Consider the following 23084-nt stretch of genomic DNA (forward strand, 5'->3'; position numbering starts at 1 on the left):
GCACTTAAGGAGCTGTGTAGAAAGGATGCAATGCATACCAGGTCTGATTACTTAGTTAACTGATGCAAAGAACCCCTGGGAAGCCAATCCTTCATTAATTCCTAACAGGAACATTAGCATATTCAAGTATGGCTACTGTGTAGGGCACCCTTTTTTAAATTCTACCATGCCCTTTTGGACTCCCAGTAGCACATTACTGGCAAGAAGCACTTGCGTGAGGTACAGGTGAATAGACCTACCTGGTATGTGGAGACAGGGGAAGCGGCAATGAAAGGCGTGATAGATGTCTGTGGGATCATGCGGTTGGTTGCGAGACTGTACGGTGAAGAATAAAATCTGTGAACAGAAAACAACAACAAAAGATTCATGAAGCTGCTGCATGACCAGCCTGTAATCCAGCCATGGCAAGCACACTAAGAGTTCCCCATGAGTACTTTTCCACTTTTCCACAGAACTGTTCACAGCACCATCTGCAAGGGATACATATCCGATTCCTGCCAGAGGGACAAATCAGGTGACTACAGAGGCAACTTTAAGTCATCTGACAAAATCAACTGTGGGCACCACAGTGCTGGTAACTAACAGGTAGAGAGCAGCATCAAGTCTTACAAATGGTGGTGCTGTGCAAAAGTCCTCCAAACGGGTTCTCCAAAAGAAAAGGACACCAGGCTTTGTAAGGGTGGCTGGTAAGAGCCCACATTGAGCGCATCTGTTCAGGAAATGAGAATTCATTCCTAGAAGGGTCTACACATCAGTGGTTCTCTACTTACTGGTTTGTGATCCCTCTTAGGATTGAACAACTCTCACAGGGGTTGTGTGTCAGATTGCATATCAGACATTTGTATTACAACTCACAACACTAGCAAATGTACAGTTAGGAAGTAGCATGAGGAACTGTATTAAAGGGACACACACAGATTTAGGGAGGTTGGAAATCACTGTTCTAATATTTTGTGGTAGTATCCTTCAGAGAATAAGTTTTTCTCCAAGGAAAGAGGATGACTTGAGTCTGGATTGGAGAAAAGAACTTTCTGGAGTCGATCAAGGAAGTGGTGTAGGTAACAGGATTATGGGACATGTTCCAAGAGACTGTGGGTAGTACTTAATTTCCTTGACCTTTTGGAACACCCACTGAATAATTATAAAATAATACTGGGTGAAATCAGAAACTCACAAATCCGAGGGAAGAACCTTTTCCTCCACAAAAGAGTAGTACCTAGATACTAAAGCCAGCGGCATACCCATCAACATGCGGGAGAGGCCTTAGTGTCTACCAGGTCTTTACTGACCTAACTCTTCAGTGGGATTTTAAACAGTTTACTCCACATAGCTCCATGAAAGACCAAAGTAGTCATGGAACAGATAAGATGAGGTTACCAGAGAAAGACTACACACGCATGCTCCTATCTGTTGGGGAAAATCAGGGATAAAGCAACAACTGTTTTACTTAAGCTAAATGCATCGCAAGAGTCAGTCATGATACTCCTTCTGTAAGTAGCAAGACAAAGTATTAATTAACTCCCAGGATTCACTGTCACTTTGAAAGCACAAGGAAGGACTTATCTAAAAGGAAGCATTTCGTGGTCTTCTGCTGGATAGAGAATACATAAGATTTGAGGTTGCCAAGACTCAAGTTGTAAATGGTTCAAAGCAAGGATTAGTGACTTGCATGCTTTTCTTATAAATCTATTTAAGTTAAACTTATTTTATTTAGGTTTTATCAAGAATTGTAAAAGTATATATTTCTTTATGTTTCATTACGTGTATATGTGGGTCTGTGCACTTGTGAGTGCAGTGCCCGTGGAGGCCAAAAGAGGGCGTTGGATCTCCTGGAACTGGAGTTACAGATGTAAGTCTTCCAGTGTCTGTGATGGGAACCAAACTCAGATCCTCTGTAAGAGCAGTGAGCTTTCCTCACTGCTAAGTGATCTTTCCAATCCCTACCGAGGACTTTTTAAGGATTTTTCTTTGGATTAAAAACAAAAAGTATAGACAGGAAAAACAGAAAACCAAACCAACTAATCCATTCCAGGACTTATTCTTCCTACACCTGCTCACTGGCTCTTCTAGATAAGACTGATGCTTTCAAAGGGACAGTAGGTACACAACTGCCAGGACAGAAAACAAACACACAAAGGTAAGTTCTGGTGAGAATACAGAGAAAATGAAATTTTCCCACAGGAGGGAGTGCTTAAGGCTCCGCTGTCTAGGGAAAAGGCTCGCAGGTTCTTCTGAACTTAGATACCGACACACCCTGTATCCCAGAACCCCGCTCTTCCTAGCAAGAGAAATGAAAACTTGTTTATACAAAACCCTTAATGCAAATGTGTGCAGAACTTTTATTCATATTCACCTGAAACTGTTAACAATGAGATGCATTTAAAATTTGCCCAAAGACAGCATTGCATCCGTACAGTGGAGCACCAAGAAGCAACAAGACAGAAAACACAACCAGGCTTATTGTCCATGCTCCTCCCGAGCCATGGATACCTAGCACGGAGATTCTCTGTTCTCTTGCATGAGGCAGTGTAGTGTGTACATGCTGCATGTACACCTGGTTTATCACAAGTTAACTCTAGATTACTTATAATCTTGAATACAAGTTCAATTCCTACAAGCAGTTAGATCTTATCTTCTGGAGAATAAAGACAAGAAGAAAATGTCTATATGTAGATGCACTTTTTTTTCAAATATTTTGTATTGTAGTTGGTGGGACCCATGGTGAAATCTATGGAAAGGAAGGACAGCCATAACCAATTCTAAAGCCAACAGGGTAGATCTTAAGGGAGTTATGCTAAATGAAAGAAGACCTAAGACACTTCAAGGTGCACGTCCTGTTTCTATCGCAATGTGAAAAAGGCAAAATCATAGAGGCAGGAGATGATTCACAGGCTGGGGTAGTCTAGTTATGAGGGAAGGGGTTACTCCAGAGGGGCTTAAGGGGATTCACGAGTGGGTGCTGCTCTTCAAACCTTGATTGCTGTGAGCTCAGATCTGTGTGTGCCTGACGCAGTCATAAAGTTATACCCCAGAAGGGCGAATACACACACACACACACACACACACACACACACACACACACACACACACACACACACACGTATATATATATATATATATATATATATATATATATATATATATATATGTATACATGTAAACACACACATATATACATATATAAATATGATTTAATTTATAGATCATATATATAGAAGTATATATTTATATATTCAAAATCATACTATATTGTCCTTGCTCTGGAGGATTGATTTCTGAAAGGGGGTCTCATGTAATTAAAAGCTGGCCATTGTTCTATTAACTAACTGAGGCTAGCCTTGAACTCCTAATTCTCAGCCTCAGGCCCCTGAGTGCTGGGATTGCAGGTGTACATCATCATGCCATACAGGAAACACTATTTTTGAGCTAGGATCTCACTGTGCAGAACAGACTGAACTTGTGTGAATCCTCCTGCTTCAGCCTACCAAGGGTTGGATGGCAGGGATCCACCACACCCGCTCTAATCTGTCTCTTACAGAGACGATTCCTACAAAATATCCATCTTTGTACTTTTTATTTTTGTGGATGTGTATGTGTGTCTGCCTGCTTGTCTGTATGTACATCATGCACATGCAGGTGTTCAGAGAGGCCAGAAGAGGGTATAGGAAGCTTTGGAGGTGGACTTAAAGGTGGTTGTGAGGCATGTGATGTGGGTGCTGGGAACCAAGTACAGGTTCTCTGCGAGAGTCCCGTGTGTTCCTCAACATGGAGCTAGCTCTCTGGACCACTAATTTCTGCTTTAAAAGGTTTACTGAACACTTACTCTGTGTACACATGTGTCTCAGACAGGACTCTGAAATGTCACTCAATATTCCTCTGTCCCTCGAAGAGTGCCTTATTTCAGGCTCACCTGCCTAACAGCCCTCCAGGGCTTCTCATTGCAACAAGGACATAATTCAGTCACTGGCCAATCAGTCTTCTGCCAACCTCTCAGATGTCTTTTTTGTACCTGATGCTCACACATCTGGGATTCTGGAACTTTCTCCTCCTAATGATCCTGTCGTCCCTTTTCCCACTGAGCAGTACAGTGTGGAATCTGTCTACACAGATGGCTTCACAGCTTCTATAGCCTGCACCCTTTTGCCCTCTCATATGTGCATTCTTTAAGGCACTTGTCACACACACACACACACACACACACACACACACAAACACACACACACACATCCCTCTCCTTTATTACTTTTCTTTGCTCTATAACTGAAGCAGCTGAAAGTTTCTCAAAAAGAAAAGAAAAAAAAATTCTCTGCTATAGATTGAATGTGTCTCCCACCTCCGCAGCTCATGCATTGAAATCTTGACTTCTGGCACAACTGTATTGGAAGGCAGGCCTCTGAAAAAGCAATTAAAGTGAGAGGGCAGAACAAGGGTGGGTTCCTGGTGAGAGAAAATTAAAAAGAGATACCTAAGAGCCCATTTTCCACACACACACACACACACACACACACACACACACACACACACACACGGGGTGGGGGCACCAAGGATACACAGTATGGTAGCCATTGACAAGCCAGGAAGGGGGCACCCTCACAGAAAGCAGATTATGTCCTTGATTTTGAACTCTGAGCCTTTGGAGTTTGTGAAGAGATCAATGACAGTTAAGATAATGACGCCTATGGAAGCCTAAGCTGAAAAATACAGCATATTTCTTAACTATTTTTCTCTTTAGACTATTAGTTCAATGTGGATTCAGGCAGTAATGACCTTGCTGTGTAGGAGGGAGCCTGGGGCATTGTAGCAATACAGTAATTGTTTATTGAGGGAGAAATGCATGCAAAGTCGATGCTAGTGTTCGTTAGGCCATTCACAATGGGCCCATGTAGCTGATAGAAAGCTAGAGATGAGAGAGTCCAGAGAAGGAAAGCCCAGAGCTGCATCTTGGTAAATGTCCAAGGGAAGTTCACATAATGTCTGCTTTCCGAGAATGAAGGGCACTCATAACTAGGCATGGCAGTCCTTTGCTGTGGAAGATGTGGTTAGCTTTTGATAATCCCTTTTCGGTCTGTGACAAATTTTGTTTATGAGGCAGTAGGCAGAGACCTGACCTAGGTTGATAAGGACATGGCCAGGTACCCAGAGTCTGTGTCACACCTCATACAGTGACAGAGCTTGTTGCACACCCTCAAACTGACAGAAAAACCATGTGCTGCATTTTAGCATGGGCAGTCTCTGTTGTAAAGTGTTCCAATTGGAATATTAAAAATAAAAGCAATGAAATTTGTATTGACAGAGGTTGCAAAGTTATTCTGTGGAGAATGCAGAGAACAGAAATATAAATTAACCAACCAAGTAAAAGGACATCACAGGAGGAACCTGTCAGGGGGGAAATTTAATGTGCTTTTGTTCTCTCTGCTCTAGTCCCATCCATCAAATAAGAGTGACAGTTCATACTTCCCAGTGTGCTCTGAAATGGCCATTCAAGTCAGAGACACCCGAAACAGAAAACTCACTGGGAAGAGCGGGCAGAGCCCCAAATCTTAATCTAATTCTGTGATCCTGCTGCAAGGCCACTCCAGGAGAGGCCACCGTGGCAGCTGGGGCTTAGGAGGGCTGTGGCCAAAGGAGAAGATGCTGAGTCTGAAGGAAGGACCGCAGCACATTTGAGCCCCTGCCACGTGTCCTTACATGCTTTACAGACAGTGTCTGACTGAGGAGACAGCTGAGTCAGTAAAGGACAAACATAAAACTTGCGTTTAATTCCTAGAACACACTTAAGAAAATCCAAGTGTGGCTGTGAATGTACCATTGTAATCCCTGGGTAGTAGAGATAGGAAGATGGCTGCGTGGGGCTCACTGAGCCTACACTACTTGGTGAGGGTCTGGCCAGTGAGAGAGCCTATCTCAAAACCTATGGTGAGTATCTCCAGAAATGACACCTGAGGTTAAACTCTGGCCTAAATGTGAATGTACATGCACATACACACATCATATACACATGCATATACATATGCATACACATACATCATACCACATAGAGACACATCACATATACACATTCACATATGCAGGCATGTGAGCACCTGGACAAACGTGTACATACCACAGAAACAAGCTCCAGCCCTTTCATACTGGCATCTATCTAAATAAATCCAGATAAATGCCTCACGTGGAGCTATGCTGTAATGGGGAACAACTAATAGAAAATCAACCCAACTTGTAGCCATCATAGTCAAGTTTGAGGCATGTAGGGGGTGGTTCTGATGCTTGGAAAGGGAATCTGCATGGGAAGGCTTAAGGTCCTGTTCCCCAATTGGTTCTTGATCAATCAATAAAGATGCTAGCAGTCAATAGCTAGGCAGAAGAGGTGGGACTTCCAGGTTCCTGCAGGCAGGCTTGGAGACACAGGAGAAGGAAAAGAGATTCACCATGCTTTGGAGGGAGAGAGAGCCATGTGAGATCTTGGGTGGAGTGGCTTGGGGGAGCAGGCAGGACATTAGAAATGTAACTAAGATGAGGGCAGCTTTAAGGTATGTAGCAAAGAGAAGGTAACCTGGCAGCTAAGCTGAGAGAAGATGTAGAATGTTGAGCTGGGAGTGAAGGTAAGGGCACTTTAGCCTGGGGAGGCTTAGAAGTGCTCGGCCATTGAGCTAAAAAGCATATTAAAAATAAGCATGTGCATGCATGGGTGCATGTGTGTGTGTGTGTGTGTGTGTTTTCTTTCTGTGTGTGTGTGTGTGTGTGTGTGTGTGTGTGTGTGTTTCATCTGCAGATCCAAGGGAACCAGGGAGGTGGCTGGTAGAGAGGTCTGCCCAGAACTTAAAGTGGGGTAGTATAAAGTACACACTACAGAGGTACTCCATGAACATACATGCCTTTGTAATTTCTATGTGGGAATACACATATCATGGCTGGTGAGTCTTGCTATTAAGTGCTGGGAACGGATGCCTGGGCAACTGTTCAGCCAAAAATAGTTTACTCTAAGAGCTTTGTTTTTAATGCTTAGTGATTTTTAAGATTTTTGTTCATTCTATGTGTTTAAGTTTTTGCCTGCATCAGTGTGTGCCACATGCATATAGTGACTGAGGGGCCAGAAGAGGGTATCAGATCCCTTCCAATTGGTGTTATAGATGGCTTTGAGTCATATGGGTGCTCTGGCATGTACTCATGTTACATAGTCACAGAAACACAAACACTGATACACACACACTCACACATAAGCGCACACACAGACATACAGACAAATATATACAGACATACACACAGACACCAAAATACTAATAGATATACATACTCACACACAGACACACAGACACATACAAGCATACACAAATATATACATACACACAGACACAGAAACCCAAACAGATATACATACTCACACACAAAGACAAACAAAGACACACACACAAACACAGACACACAGATGCATATATATATATATATATATATATATATATATATATATATATATATATATATATATACACATATATATTTAGGGCCATGATTTCCACCCCACAAAAGCCTTGGACATCTAACTGGGTGTTCTAAGTTTGGTGCAGTTCTTTCTTCCTTTGACAATGTCTAGAGACAACTGGAGGCGGCTGACATCCACTGGAAAGTTTTGAGATACTACAGACTACTCTGCAATGCATAGGGGGACACTAAGTAGCCTGGTGTGGGCCTACGGATGAGGTTTCACATGACCTAAACACCAAATGGTGAAGAGCTCAAAGTAAACCAGATACCATCTATAGAACTAAGCTGCCCTCAAAAACATGTTCATCTTTGTGTATGGTGTGCACTCAGGTGCTTGCACACCACACGACTCTTGTGGAGGTCGGAGGACAGACTCACATGTTCGTTTTCACTTCCCACTATACTTTTGAGACAAGGTTCTCATTTTGTTGCTGCCTACACCAGGCTAGCCCATCGCTGAACCCCAGCAATTCTCCTGTCCACTCCTCCCATCTTCCCACAGGAGTGCTGGGATTAGAGACTCACATTATAGCATCTGCTTCCTGTGGGGGGTGGGGATCAGCATCTCACTCATGCACTGCAGGCTCTGCCCACTGAGCCATCTCGCCAGCCCCACGTGTGTGCTTTTAAGGAACATAGCAGTTCCTGAGTTTTCTGGCATTAAAGGCAAGTATCTTTCCTAAGCCCTGGGAAATGAGAGTGTAGGGTCGCTAATGGGATATCAGTTTGCCTAAAGAAAAGTCATCTCAGAGGGATTTTCATTCAGCAGTAATATAGTAAAATCTTATTTCACTGGCAATAAAAATAACACAGACATATCAATAACCCCAGGGTGGGATGTTTTTTACCATAAAGAAAACATACAAAATCCTATTTGCACACCAAAATAAACAGTAAGAGCCCGTGTTTTATGTCCATGGGCAATATTATTAGAGTTGGAACCATGAATACTCAGGCTAACCAATAGGATAAGATTAATACATTTTTGGTCCTTTTTACTCTTATACCACCATATTTATGTATAAAGTAGTACAATATATTACTGTAATACCAACATGGCTTTCCAGTCATTTCCTTCTCAGATCAACAGTGTGATGTTTCTGTATCACTTAATATCAAATGCCCATAGAAAAGAGCTGGCAAAGAACACCACAGGAGACATTCCCTTGTCGTCTCTCACAGGAACACATTGTACTCCAATAAAACCCTCTGAGGGACTTTATGCAACACATTGTGGGGAGAGGGGCACGGGGAAGATGTGCTGGGAATGTGGGAAGGCTTGTTTCTCACTTCCTCCAAGTCATATTTGAAAGTTATGGGATTTTATAGTGGACTGCTAGGAAGATAAAAACAACAGGGGACTAATAACAAACTGCAACAGAGTTGTGCTGAGCCAGTGGAGGGGAATGGACGGTTTTATTTTGCTAAGCTGATCTATGGTAAAAAAAAAAAAAAAAAAAAAAAAAAATTCAGGTTTCCCTTATCAGTTATGACTTTGACCATTTAACCTCCAACTTTTTTTTTTTTTTTTTAAGATTTTATTTTATTTTTAGCGTACATTGTTGCTGTCTTCAGACACACCAGAACAGGGCATCGGATCCCATTACAGATGGATGTGAGCCACCATGTGGTTGCTGGGATTTGAACTCAGGATTCTCTGGAAGAGTAGTCAGTGCTCTTAACCACTGAGTTCTCTCTCCAGCCCCCTAACCTCCAACTCTTAGGTAAAAGTGACATTGAACTAATTTTAAGTGGTAACTTGGATGGGTACAGAGAGATGAAATTGTTATTTCCCAGTGACTACCAATACCAAAGTCTTACTATGATAGAGTTACGTCGCTGACACACTAGCGCACAAGCTAAACAAAGTATCTGTCCTAATTTCACAATGCAGCATTAATGTGGCAGTTACGGGACTCTACTCATTTGATTTTTTTTTATTCTTCGGTAATATATTGAAGATCATACCCACCCCTTAGTTCTCCTGTTCCAATACTTCCCCAACTCCCCTACAGCTTCATGTCCTCTTTAGATTATTTATTATTTTATATTATTTATTCTTTTTATTTCTACAACTTACTGAGAAGTACTAGTACTGCTTGTATGTGCGTGGGCGTAGGACCATCTGATGATACATGGGCAATCCACCAGGGACAACATCTTTGAAGGAAACAGACTCCCCTCCTGAGCAGACATGGATTCACTCAGATGGGGTTGGGGCTTCATGAGCCCTTCCTTCCTCCAGGCTAGAAGGTTGAATGGCTTGATCCTGTGTTCATCTTGTGGGAGCAACCACAGATGCCGTGATTTGTGTGTAACATCCCTGTTGTGGCTTGAATGGAGAGTGCTCTCCTACCTGGACCCATGGAGTTAAACAACTCATCCTTCCAGTTGGTGCTCATATTTTGAGAGGATTCTGAATCTGGGAAGTGGCTTTCAGGAAGGATGTAGCATGTTTCCGCAGGAAGGATGTAGCATGTGTCCATTTCTGCTTCCAGGCTGTTCCTTGCTTCCTGACCAAACACCCACATTCCGTGGCCTCCACAGTCAGAATCCTCTGGGATCACTGCCATTATGCTGCCTCCTCTACATAATGGATTGCTCCTTCAAACCACGGGAGGCAAAACAAATTCTCCCCCTGCCCTTAAACTGCTTCTTCTTAGGAATTTGGTCCTAGCACTGAGAAAAATGCGAGAATCCAGCCCCATATTATACTCTGAAAATGCTTTGGTTTAGAGTTTAGTTCGGTTTTGGTTTAGACACCAGAGGACCACTTTACTACAGTGTGGAGGACTTGGCAAGAGAGCAGCTCCTGCTGGTGCGTCAGAGAGCTTGCAAGCCCTCCTCAGAACACTTCTCCCATATGATTGGATGCAATCCATTTTCATCTTTGAAAAAAAAAAATACATAGAATCAGGTAAATGGTAAAAATTACCCTTCCTCACTTATTTCCTGAAGCACTTCTGGGTCTTCCCAGAGAGTAAATTCCATCCTTTGTGTGCTACTCTTTTGGTATTGTGTACTTATACAAGTGAATGCTCGGCTGAAGAAACAGCTGGCCACATAAGGATGCGTCTTACTCCTGCAGAGGTCCTGATGTGAGTCCCAGCACCCATCTTCAGTGGCTCTCCATCTCCTGCTCCACCTCCAGCTCCTGAGATCAGTCCCCTCTTTTAGACTCAGTGGGCACCATAGTCATGTGAGCATGCAGACACACACACACACACACACACACACACACACACACACCATTAAAAATAAAACAAGTCTTTTAAACATTGAATATAAGCATATTTTTAGTACTTATGCATCTGTTGCAACAGTGTTATGTATTTTATCTCCTATTAGAATTGTGACTCTATATGTTTATTGGAGCCAATAGAAGTGCGGGATGACAGAAGTATGTTGCTGCGTCTGTCTTTATACATGGGTCCCAACATCATATTTATGTTCCAGGATTTGAAATCAGCTCAACTGTCTCAGGCTATCAGACTTGTGCAGAAAGTGTCTTAGCCTGTGAGCCATCTCCTGACCCCGTAAATCCCATTAATTCAAGACATGAGAAACCCAGAGGTTTGTCTGCCCCATTGGGAAACAGGATGATTCCTGGTGATGATATCAGAGAAGCAGTGGCAAACACAAATGACAGAGCCACTGCCGGACACAGCCTTAGATACAGAATGCAAACGCTTGAGATGCAGAAGAATGCAAGACGGCTGAGGCTCATTGGAAGAAGAAGGGGACAATGGAAAAAACAACAAAAACAAACAAACAAGCTCCGAGGAAAGACTAAAGCCAGGGGAAGAGCAGGCATCCAGAGTAGGTTCTGGGCTCGTGGCAAGGGTCTCATCTCAGTTTTTATCAGTACAATCGAGAGCAGCAGAAACAGGGCCTGGCTCCTCACTGTGTTACAGTTCTCAGTGGGGGACCTTGATAGATGGACAGTCCCTTGTGATGGTCCACTCCTCTGTCCCCTCTTTCATTTATACATCAAGCTTCCTATAACAAACTGGTGGTCTTCTAACTAAAACATTTAATTTCTCTCTCTCTCTCTCTCTCTCTCTCTCTCTCTCTCTCTCTCTCTCTCTCTGTGTGTGTGTGTTGTGAATACTGATGCACACTTGTATGCAGGTTGGCTTGCAGGCCTGTGTGGGTCAGAGGTAAACCTCAACTGTCATTCCTCAGGACACTGTCCACCTTGGTTTTTACAACAGCATCTCTCAGTGGTCTGGAAGGTGCCACATAGGCTGCTTGGCCACTTGGCCCAAGAGATCTCTCTGAGTCTACTTCCCCAGGGCTGAGGTTTCAGTTCCAAGCCACGTTGCCCAGCTTTTCCTCACTGAAGGTTCTGGTCCCCATGCTAACAATGCAAGCATTAACTGACTGAGCTCTCCCCAGCCTTAGGCTATTTTAATCTCTCTTCAGTGACTTCCCCTATCTCTAAGATCTTCCTGCTTCAAGGACTTCTTCATTATTTATGCCACACCATAATGAAGAGGCAAATTTTAAATTTCAAATTTGCTCCAGCATAACTTTCTGCACCAGCACAGATCCCCCCAGGAGAAATTTCTACTCTTGTAAATGGTTGGGAGTCAACTCTACAGACCCCTCTGCGCAGAAAGCTCATATCCTTAGAAAGTGTTTGCCTGATGCCCATTGTTTGAATGAGCTAAGTCAGCACCCCCAAATGCCTCACCAAATCCCGTGGTACTCACAGTGCATGCTCTCTCTCTGTGTCTCTCTGTGTCTCTGTCTGTCTCCCTCCCTCTTTCCCTCCCCCTCCCTCCCTGCCCCTTCGCTCCCTCCCTCCCTCCCTCCCTTTCTTCTTTCTTTCTTTCTTTCTTTCTTTCTTTCTTTCTTTCTTTCTTTCTTTCTTTCTTTCTCTTAGTCTTTCTGGATAGGGTTTCTCTCTGTAGCCTCAGCTGTCCTGAAACTCACTCTGTAGACCAAACTGGCCTTGAACCCAGATTTACCTGCCTTTGCCTCCCAAGTACTGGGATTTAAGGTGTGTGCTACTATGCCTGCCAATGCTGTCTTTCTTACTGACCCAGATGGACTTGAGATGTCAGGCTCTCCTAAGAGTTAAACAGGTATTTGATTATCTTTTCAACCTATGGCAGATATAATGATTTATGATGTGAAAAATGGGAATATTTGCCCTCACTCCAATGGCACAGCACAGGACTTGAAATAAACCATGTCTGCTGTTCAGGTGTACGGTCTGGGATGTGCTCTCCTGTCAAAGCACTCTACAATGGCTTTGTGAATAACTGAGCTAGAGGGAAAGTCAGAGAGAACACACTATTTTGAAGTTAATAGTAATGCCACCCGGGGATAATGACCGTGTCATTGTGTAGATGACACCTATAATTTTGAAGCTATATATTTAACAGTTTATGAGTAAGCCAGTATAACATCTAGATTTCACTCCTATGTGGCTTAGCAAAAATAGTTACTTTTATAAACATCAATGATCACAACTGTGCTTAAATGACTGATGTATGATTAACTGTAAAATAATTATCTTCTTTCCATTTCTAATAGTAAGAACTCTGTAAATAAACACCAGAAAGGTCCAGGTCACTGATCCTACCTTAATCCTGGAGGGAAAACAGACAGCTAGCAAATGCTCAGGGCCAATGGCAAAATTCACCCAGAGCCAAGCAAAGGGAAGCAGAGAAACAGAAGAGTCATCCAATTACAGGACAGTGTTAGAGAGTCCACAGCATGTGGCTTAACGGTAAGTCTTGGTTTTGGGAGGCAGGATTCAAAGGCAAATAAGAGGCTACATGTTTCCAGACAGATTAAAATAAAGAGCAAAGATACAATCAGCTGAACAAGATTGACTATGGTCTAAGTTCATTGCAGAAGTGCATCTGGCCAATACTGGGCATCATTCAAAGTGGACCTCAAAGGAGACATCTGGGCAACTGAGTCCTAGAGACATGGGTGACTACCTTCAGCAATGACGATGCTCCCTTCACACCTGGCCTTCCTTGCATGCCAGTTTGGAGATATCAGTGGACTAAAAGAGATGAGCTAAGGGAAAGCTTAGAACTGTGGGAACTTCTGAGGAGACGGAACCAGTAGTGGGAAATGTCTTGCTAAGAGACCATCCACATCCGGCACAAACATCATGACCAAGAAGCAAGTTGGGGAGGAAATGGTTTATTCAGCTTATACTTCCACATAGCTGTTCATCACCAAAGGAAGTCAGGACTGGAACTCAAGCAGGCCAGGAANCGGGAGCTGATGCAGAGGCCATGAAGGGGTGTTGCTTACTGGCTTGCTTCCCCTGGCTTGCTCAGCTTTCTTTCTTGTAGAACCTAAGACTACCAGCCCAAGGATAGCACCACTCACAATGGGTCCTCCCACCCTTGATCACTAATTGAGAAAATACCTTCTGGTTGGATCTCATGACTAGACTTAGACTTAGACTGACCATGATCTAAGTTCATTGCAGAAGTGCATCTGGCCAAATACTGTGAAAGGCTCCTTTCTCTGTGATAACTCCAGCTTGTGTCAAGTTGACACACAAAAACAGCCAGTACAATGACCACTTTCTTTTGTGGGGATTTAGAGGCCATAGACTACTTAGAAAAAAATAAAAACTGAGAAAATGGGGTCTACTTACCCGTTCTGTAGGGCAGCTGTGGGGTCATAGGTCAGAGCCATGCCAGCCTGTATAGAAATAGGAGAAGAATAGGGAAAAAAAGATATCTCAACATTTTTATTATAGTACCAAAATATTCCATTCAAAAACCTTGCTTTCTTGATTTAAGGCTCCCTCCAACATGTTTGTTTACCCTTCTTGCCCCAGTGGGACAAGTCTCACTACTTGCACTCCAGAATTTGCCAATCTGAGATGGGAGTTTATATAATATTGTTCACATAGACCAAGGGATGACGGGGCTTGGGTGATCTCCACCTCTACTTCATAAACCATCGCTGGCTGATGTGGTTGGCCGTGGGTCTCTTTGCAGTTACAGGAACAACTCCACATCCTATGCTACAAATAAAGGAAGGCGCCTGCAGCCAGGAGTAAAGCGTCAGGTCCTCACGAGGCATCCAACCTGAAGAAAGCGTATCCAGAAGGATTTATTCTAAAGATTCCATCCCTCAGAGGTATGTAGCTAAGGAGCAGTAACGTTTGTCTAATATACTGCTCCTCCCTGTCCTACTAAGAATAGGAAAAGAGAGAGATTGTTTACACAGGTCAGAACATTCTGGCTCATGTGGCTACTTTTAAAACACAAAATGAAACAAACGAAAAACTACATGTCTATAATCAGAGGTAGCATCAGGGTCACAAATAGACTTCATGGTGGCACTCTCTAGCCAGGCTTCTTTGTCCCTTCATCTGCCACTGACTGATCCTCAGGACAACTCTGTGAAGTAGGCAGAAGCAATCTTTCTCTCTGTCCCATTGATGAAGACAATGGTGATTGTTGAGATCAGCTGCTATCTCGAGGTCACAACCCTGTTGTTATCCTTTAACTAAGGGCTACCCAGGCCTCTTTTTCTCTGGATCCTTGGCTGCTATAACGAAATGGAAGGCACTGCCCTGTGTCTGTGAATCTTATTTTTTAAGTTTTATTTATTTATTATATATGTAAGTACACTGTAACTGTCTTCAGACACACCAGAGGAGGGCATCCGATCTCATTTCAGATGGTTATGAGCCACCATGTGGTTGCTGAGATTTGAACTCAGGACCTACAGAAGAGCAGTCAGTGCTCTTAACCGCTGAGCCATCTCTCCAGTCCCTCTTTCTTTCACAAAGGAAGTTTACCAAGCACTCTAAGCTATTAGGAAGTACAGGGTGTACATCCTGTATGATAGACACTCATTAACTAAAGAGCCAAATCTTCCCATTCACTCTGTTACATGGAAATCAGAGACATGACATGGGGTAGTTGTCAGTTACATGCTATACCACTCTGCCCCCAAAACCTGTAAGAGGAGACTATGGTCCCAACTGACTCAGAACATCATCGTGTCATCTAATGACATAGACATCTATCTATGTCATAGTACCTCTCCCAGTAAGTCCCTTAGTCAAAAAGTCAGTCCATCTCAGTCTCTCTCTTGAAACCTGAGATCTGAGACCTTACAGCAATGCCTTCTGATGTGGGAGCTCTGCTGCTATCATTATGACATTGGCTTGGGGCTTCAGTAAAGCCTGGGTACCATCCCGACTTAGTTGGAGAGTCTTCCCTGTGTAGACAGATAACCTTGGGTGTCCCAGGACCATCTGTGTGGTTATCACTTTTAAATAGAAACCGAATGTAGAAAGGAGTTTAAAAACAGTCCAGGTTATCTTTAGAGTGATACTTTTGCTTTTATTTTAAAGTTACTAACTGAGTCCTATCAATGAGGATTTTCTCTCTTTGATAGCCTGCCATAATTATATAATTTGGAAACACTGGGGAAACTGGATGTATATAAGAACCCTTGAAAAGTTTTGATAACTTGCCATGACTTCATAACTACTTTAAAATAAAAAGATAGGAAATATAAGTGAATGAGCTGCCAGGACTTATCAAGGTATAAGAAGAAAAGCATAAAAATATTAAAGAAATGAAAGAGTTTGTGTTTGAGTTTTTCCACTTGTCTAGTTTAATCCAGTTTCCCCACCTGATTCTTTAGAGCGGACATGCACGTAACTGAAAGAAACTGTCTCATGGGCCCTCTGTGGGCCCTCAAGCTTGCATTTCGCATGTTAACAGAGATACTTTCCATGTGGCGATTTGGATTGGAATGAGGAACTAAAGCACGGCGCCTTGGATGGTTGGGAGCGACATGATGAGCGACATGATGGGGGAGAAGTGAGGTTTGCAAGTAGACTGAGATATCTGTTACACCACAGCAGGTGTCGGGGGTGTCTCCACTGAGGAACTTACCAAGCACCCCAAGCTCTCAGAGAGCAGGGGGCATGTCCTGGGGGATAGACACACATTAGAACATTAGTTAAAGTGACTGACAATTCCCACTGCCCTCCTACATGGGAATCTGAAGAGTACAGTTGACCAGCTAGACACGGCAGGGAGGGGTACCTTCAACAGAAGAGGCATTGCCTACTTCATGATTTTGTCTCTGAGTACTTTAGGCTTATAGAGAGTGTTTTGGGTCACATGCAGTTGAAACAGGGTAGGTTAACAAAGGAAGTCAAGGGTTAAACAAAGGGATTTCATTTTTTTAGCCAAAGAGTTGGCTGGGCATTACTGTCCAGACAGTGCTTGACTGCACCTGGGGCTCGCTGTGCGCGTGACAGATCCCCGAGTTAAAATGCTAATATGCCCTCAATGCAGATTTGACATTCAATTTCCCATTGTCTCTTCCCACAAAGATGGGGAAAAAATTGATTTCGCTGCTCTGTCTAGCCCCCTTTAGACAAAACCAAAGGCATGAAATGACTATTGTGTAATCACCAAATATGATGGCATGTTGACAAACTCCAGAGTCACAGGGAAAAAAATAACATAAAATATCTTGGAACAAAATAAACTGTCATGCCAGATACGTGAGACAGTGACATTTAATCCTGTTGCTGACTTTCGAGAGGGCTTGTTACATTCACAAGAGTTGTCCTGTTGATGTTTGCATGCCAGTGGCATAAATAATTTATTTTAAACAAAAGCAGGTACTTATATCTCTTCTTAACAACATCTAAGCTTTGCTTTAGTATTTCAGCCATAATGGGGCATTTCTAGGCCTCCTGGGTGAAAAAAAAAATAAAGATGAGTGGTAAATATTTTAGAAAAAACAAACTCTTTGTTGGATAAACTATTATTGTTGTTTTATAGAATTATGCTATGAGGTTCAGGCTGGCCCAGAACTTGTGATTCTCCTGCCTCAGGCATACACAACCAGTCCAGAAATGAAGGTAACTTTATTTTTAATAAAATAAGAGATTCTCTGAAACAGGAGTGAAGAATGAGCTAGGAGCTGGATATTAACTAGTCATATCTAAGTGATTTAGTGGATTATATCAACAGGTTATAATTACAGACAGTTCCCATGGGAGCAGGCATTAGGAGCAGGCATGAGTGACTCCCTGGTCTGAAACACTCGTTCTTATCTGTGAAGAGAGACTCCAAGCCGATGGGTGGCAGGGTAGTCCTCTACCTCTTTTTCTAGGTTTATCTTGACACATGGTGGGTGTGCTTAACCAGAGGCATCACACAGGAGGCAGCCCTGAGAACTGCTGGGTTGCTGTGACCAGATTTCAACACTCAGGAGATGTGTCCTACTTTAGAAAATTCCACGTTATGGATTAGATAAACACATGTTGAAGAAATTAGGGAGCAAATCGGAGACTTTGAGGGACTTGTGCATTTACACCTCACACAAAGAGAACTTTCAAATGAAACTTGAGTGTCTCCCTCAGGGTCCTGACTTTACTATCAAAACTTCCTTTTAAGAAATCTGAAGTGGACTCAGCTCTCAGCTGAACTTGTAAATCCCGTGGCTAATGGCAGACACGGGTGGGAGTGGGGGTGGAGGTGGAGGTGGTCACTGGGAGTGGAGACTTTCAGCACCAGACAGAAGCCAGCAGCCTGCCTGAGGTGAGTTGTGGTTTGGGCTCTGGAGGAGAGAAACAGGGAGGACCAGCTGCTGAGCATCACCTGGATTGCTTCAAGAGGGTTGTCAGGAATCAGGTGAAAGCAACACTGAAGATTTATCACCTTCAAAGTAGCAAATGCAGCCAGAGAGCCAAGCGAAATGAGTTCTTTATGTCTGATAGAATCAAACCGAGAGGCGCTGTAAAGCAGTTGTTTAGGTGTGGTGTCATTCCGGAATTTCTGCTTCTTGGCTTCTTCTAAAAATGTTCCTGCCAGAGGATGTCTGCTTTTTATAGCAACAGGGAAGGACAAGATAAAACAGACATGAAGTGATTGCAGGTTGGAAAGCTGATAACGTTTAAGTCTTCCCAGGAAGAGCTCCATGGTTAAATGAGAAACAGGAAAAAACAAACATTATATATATATATATATATATATATATATATATATATATATATATATNTATATATATATATATATATATATATATATATATATATATATACACACACACAGGTGTGTGTTTTACCTGTTCCATGGATGTATGTGCAGTGCACACAGAGGTCAGACGATATATCACATCCCTTGGCACTGGAGTTACAGAAAATTGTGAGTTACAATGGAAGTGGATTGAACCTAGATCCTCTGTAAGAGCAGCCAGTGCCCTTAACCACCAGGCTGTCTGTCCAGTTCCTGGATTGTACTGTTTTAAACTGTGATTTAAAATAAATGCTTCTTCCTCTAAGCTGCTTTTTGATAGGAATTTAGTCACAACAATGAATGAAGCAGACTGCACTGGGAGTTTGTTTTTTAATCTCAATCTAAATGTCTGAATTTCACGGATCTAAGACACCATTTTGGTTTTCTCACATCTTAATATCTGTGAAATTGGGATTCCCCTAATAACTGCCAGCATTTCGTAGTGTGTCAAGTCACTTTTCTCTCCTTTTAGTGGCGTTTAAAATAATATAATAGTTCATCTTTAACCAATGGTGTTTTACAGTTCAACGGTCGTAGCAAACATATTGTCAAAACCACTGTGACATGGGGCCCAACCGTGGAAAATACAGAATTCTGAGGCTGCAGTGGGCAAGCCTAAGGAACCATCAGAGCTAAGGTAGCTGGAAGATTGATCCAGATCCTTCTAAGTTCTGGGGTTAGTTGATGATGCCTGGAAGGTACATGTGCTTAGCCATTGATGGGGGTGATCTTGAGGCCTTTGAGCCTGGGGTTGCCAGGACTTGCCAGCAATTCCAAGAATAGCTCAGTTGATTGATGTCACATTTAGCTGCCATGGCTTTCTTGTTCAATCCAGTCAGAGGACATGGAGTTCAGCCCTCAGCCTTTTGTCCTGGAAATATTTGCTGTAGTATTCCTGGTCTCAAGCCACATCCAGGCTGCAGACACCTAACCCTTCCCCAGAACACACACACACACACACACACACACACACACACACATATCCATTTTTCCCTTGACAAGATGGGCTAGGCAGAAGACTCAACACATCAATTATATTTGATTCAAAATTATCATATTATGGGGACTTAAAAATTCTTGTTATCTTTAGTCATTATATATTCATGTATTAATGTTGGGCTCAGAAGCTTCAGGAAAGGTTATTTGATCAAATCAAAATGTATTAATGCTCAGAAGCCAAGTTATTGAGGCTTCTAAATGAGAAGGGCTTCCCCTTCAGCCTACTCTGCCAGCCTCCGATGCAGCCTTTGCAGTAGATAAAGCCCTATCTGGAGGGCCAGGCAACAGACACAACTCACCAAAGCAGGGGTATGAGCTCACAGCTAGCCGTTGCTTCCCAGGTCTCATAGAAGACTTGCCTACAGTGCAAGGTTAAGAAGACTCTTGGCAGACCCTGGCAGCATTGGGAGATAGAGCTTAATTCTTTTCTACCTGAGTAGCATGTGCTAGATACTTTGTGATAGATGTCAAGGAGTTAGTGGTAAATGATTTAGACAACATCTCTACATCTGTAAAACAGTCAAAGATATCTCAAGTCTAGACAGTCTTACTGCGTTTTCCAGCAGACCCTCTCACATGTGATTTGACTGGAATCCTGATCCAGTTTCTCCCGAGAGTGTGTTTATGTCTAGTGTCTCACGAGGATTCAGGGCGGCAGGGCGGTCTCTTTTCTGAATATACAGTTTTTGAGATTCAGTGCTGTCAAAGTCAATCAAAGACTACCTGGGTCATAACACAAATGCTGTCTTCCTGGACTTATGTTAGACTCTTCTCACAAGAGGCTGGCCAAAGCATCAGGAGCCCTAGCAGCATCCAGAGCACACCTAACTGAAGGCAGAGCAATGCTCAATGTTGAGCCGTGTCTTGTGTCCTTCAGTACTGACGATGTCTCAAAGCAGAAACCATAGGGTCACACTGGTAGCCATTAGTCATGGCCCCGTGTTTTCAAGAACCCCAGAAAAACATTCTGTCTGCACGTATAAGCCTCTCTCTCTTTCCAGGTTAGTGACATGCTGGCCAACCAATCTTCTACCATCTGTGTTTTGTTAAAAAATCTATACTTTATTAGTGTGGCTTGTTTTGGTTCCCAATGGGGTGGTTTTCTTCTCATTTGCAGATGAGAATATTGTAAATAATAAGAATAATTCACTATTAGATTAACACATTTTTCTAAGGCATGTCAAGACTAACATTGGGTCTTTAATTTTAAACTAACTTATCCCTCTGGGCCCCACTAGGTGTGTGGAGTAGAATCAGAACCGTGCTCAGACTTCTTGGGCAACTACTGTACATCTACTGTTTCCTTCAAATTTGTGAGGATGGATAATTCACTGTAAAATAGCATCCAAATAAAGGTAGTATGTCTACATGGTGTACCATAATTTGTTGTATGGAGGAAAATATTCTAAGTAAGTGGGAGGGGCTAAACCTTAACCAACACACTAGTTCACGCTCAACAGCAGCATCACAGAACAGCCTCAGGTGAAATCATTCCCTAGTCATGCATCTTAAAACATTAGAAACACTGAGCTCACTGAAGCTTGAACCCTAAGGGCATAAAACAGTAGGGCTGGGGTCTCCTAGTGTCTGGTCAAGAGATTTTCATTTATAATAGTTACTTTTGCCTTATGTGTACTTCTAGTTAAAGATAGGTCTTTGTTGTTGTTATTTTAAACATTTTTTTATTCACATGTATATGTGCTTGTCTGTGTGTGAGCGAATATGTGCACATGAATACAGATGCCTATGGAGGGCAGAAGAGGGTGTCAGATGAGCTGGAGTTGCAGGGAGTTGTGAGCCACATGATACAGGTGCTTGAAACTCCACTCTTCACTGTTGAGCTGCCTCTCCCACTCCGAGATAGTGTTATCATTCTCTTTCTGAGTTAGACTCTCATTTCAGACTGGTCTTCTACTAGCTAGATAGCCAAGGATGACCTTGAACATCTGGTCTTCATGCTTCTATCCCTTTGTGGGTCCTGAGGCTCAAATTCAGGTCACTGGACTTGCAGGAAGGCAACTTTGCCTGCTGAGGCGTCGCACTCAACCCAAAAGGACTTTGGATATTAATTTCACATTTTCATTAAATGCAGAATAGGTAAGTTAATAATCCATCTCCTTTCTCTTTAAAAGTATGAGTTATGAAGTTTGTCACCTCTCAGTGGTACTCAGTCTTTTCCATGGTTTGCAGCAATGTTTTGGATTTATTTTTCTTTATTTTAACATTTACCTCTCAGTCCTCTTTCCCTGTGCCAGCCTCTGACTTCTATGATTATATGACCTTAAAAGAAAAAGAATTTTCCAAGCTCCTTACAAACATCTAATACTTCAGTGTTAAGAAGTAATTTATGACTTGGAGTGCAATGTTACTAGAACCTTTGTGCCATGTGGGACAGACATAAAATATATTAATTTCTAGTATTTAGTATACTTTATATCACAAGTAAAAAATTACAACAGCATTATATTGGCAACAGATTTTACTGCTATCATTTAAGAAAATAAACATTATTTTACATGTATTTAGTGTGAGTGTGTGTGTGTGTGTGTGTGTGTGTGTGTGAGCAGAGCAGAGCTAGCTCTCAGCAGACTTGAGCTATACAAGGGCATCACAACACTATAACACAGTTGTAGTTTGTGATAGTGTATCTAGCCAGGCACCAGCCACTAGGCTGTACCTTGTTCATCTCCTGTGCTGTCTCTGATCATAAACCTGCACCACTAGCTATTGAGATCCCGTGGGATTGAAACATGCTGCTAACCCACCTTGAGACCTTGCCCAGAGTCATCTCTCAGCTCAGAAGTCATGGAACATGTGTCTTAAATTATAGAACCTGTATCCTTAGCCTAAGATTAAGAAGACAAGTGCCCCAAAGACCCTCCTCAGTCAGTAATATTGGGAAGGGAGGTTTTGGAGTTGTCACACCCAAAGCTCATGGTGTTCCCCAGGGTGTCTCAGCATGGGATAGAGAGACTTCCACTGGAGGGGGCAACTGATGTGGAGCTTTTCAATTGTGGGAAGCACTTTGGCTTGTAAATGAGTATGGATTGGCAATTCCATGACACATGCTGACAAACAAATGGTTAATATTCAGGAACAATGACCTGCCACAGCTACTCGGGTTATTTTTATTACTATATTGGTCTTTGTTTTCTTACTTTGGTCTCAGTTGTATACATCTGAGCCTAGTTACAGACAATTCTTTGATTTGTTTTTAATGTCACTCAATTTGTGTGTATTGTGTTCTCCTTTTCTTTTGGAGACAGGGCCTCATGTATACTGGGCTGACCTCGAGTTTACTGTAGAGCTGAGACTAAATGTTCCTGCTGTACTTTCAGAGATCCCAAATTTTGTTTCTAGCACCCATATAAGGTAATGTAGTTCACAATCACCAAGTTCACAATTAGTATAGCTTTAACGGATCCTTTCCCCACTTCTCATAGCCTCTGTGGGTACCTGCATTGCACTAATGACTGTGTGCATGCATGTTCACACACACACACACACACACACACAGAGAGAGAGAGAGAGAGAGAGAGAGAGAGAGAGAGAGAGAGA

General features: G+C 42.6%; 1 protein-coding gene across 8 annotated transcripts in view; it reads right to left on the reverse strand.

Moving 5' to 3' along the window:
• Nucleotides 1-23084, reverse strand: part of Rbms3 (RNA binding motif single stranded interacting protein 3) — a 682938-nt gene that overhangs the window by 100235 nt on the left and 559619 nt on the right. For all 8 annotated transcript variants that reach the window (XM_029542747.1, XM_021206005.2, XM_021206004.2 and 5 more), the window contains 2 exons: nucleotides 14117-14163; nucleotides 240-336 (listed from right to left, as the gene is read on the reverse strand). In XM_029542747.1, coding sequence (XP_029398607.1) covers nucleotides 240-336; nucleotides 14117-14163 — 144 coding nt within the window. The remainder of the gene's footprint in view (nucleotides 1-239; nucleotides 337-14116; nucleotides 14164-23084) is intronic.

The sequence above is a fragment of the Mus pahari genome, chromosome 10, assembly GCF_900095145.1.
Source record: "Mus pahari chromosome 10, PAHARI_EIJ_v1.1, whole genome shotgun sequence".
NCBI lineage: Eukaryota > Metazoa > Chordata > Mammalia > Rodentia > Muridae > Mus > Mus pahari.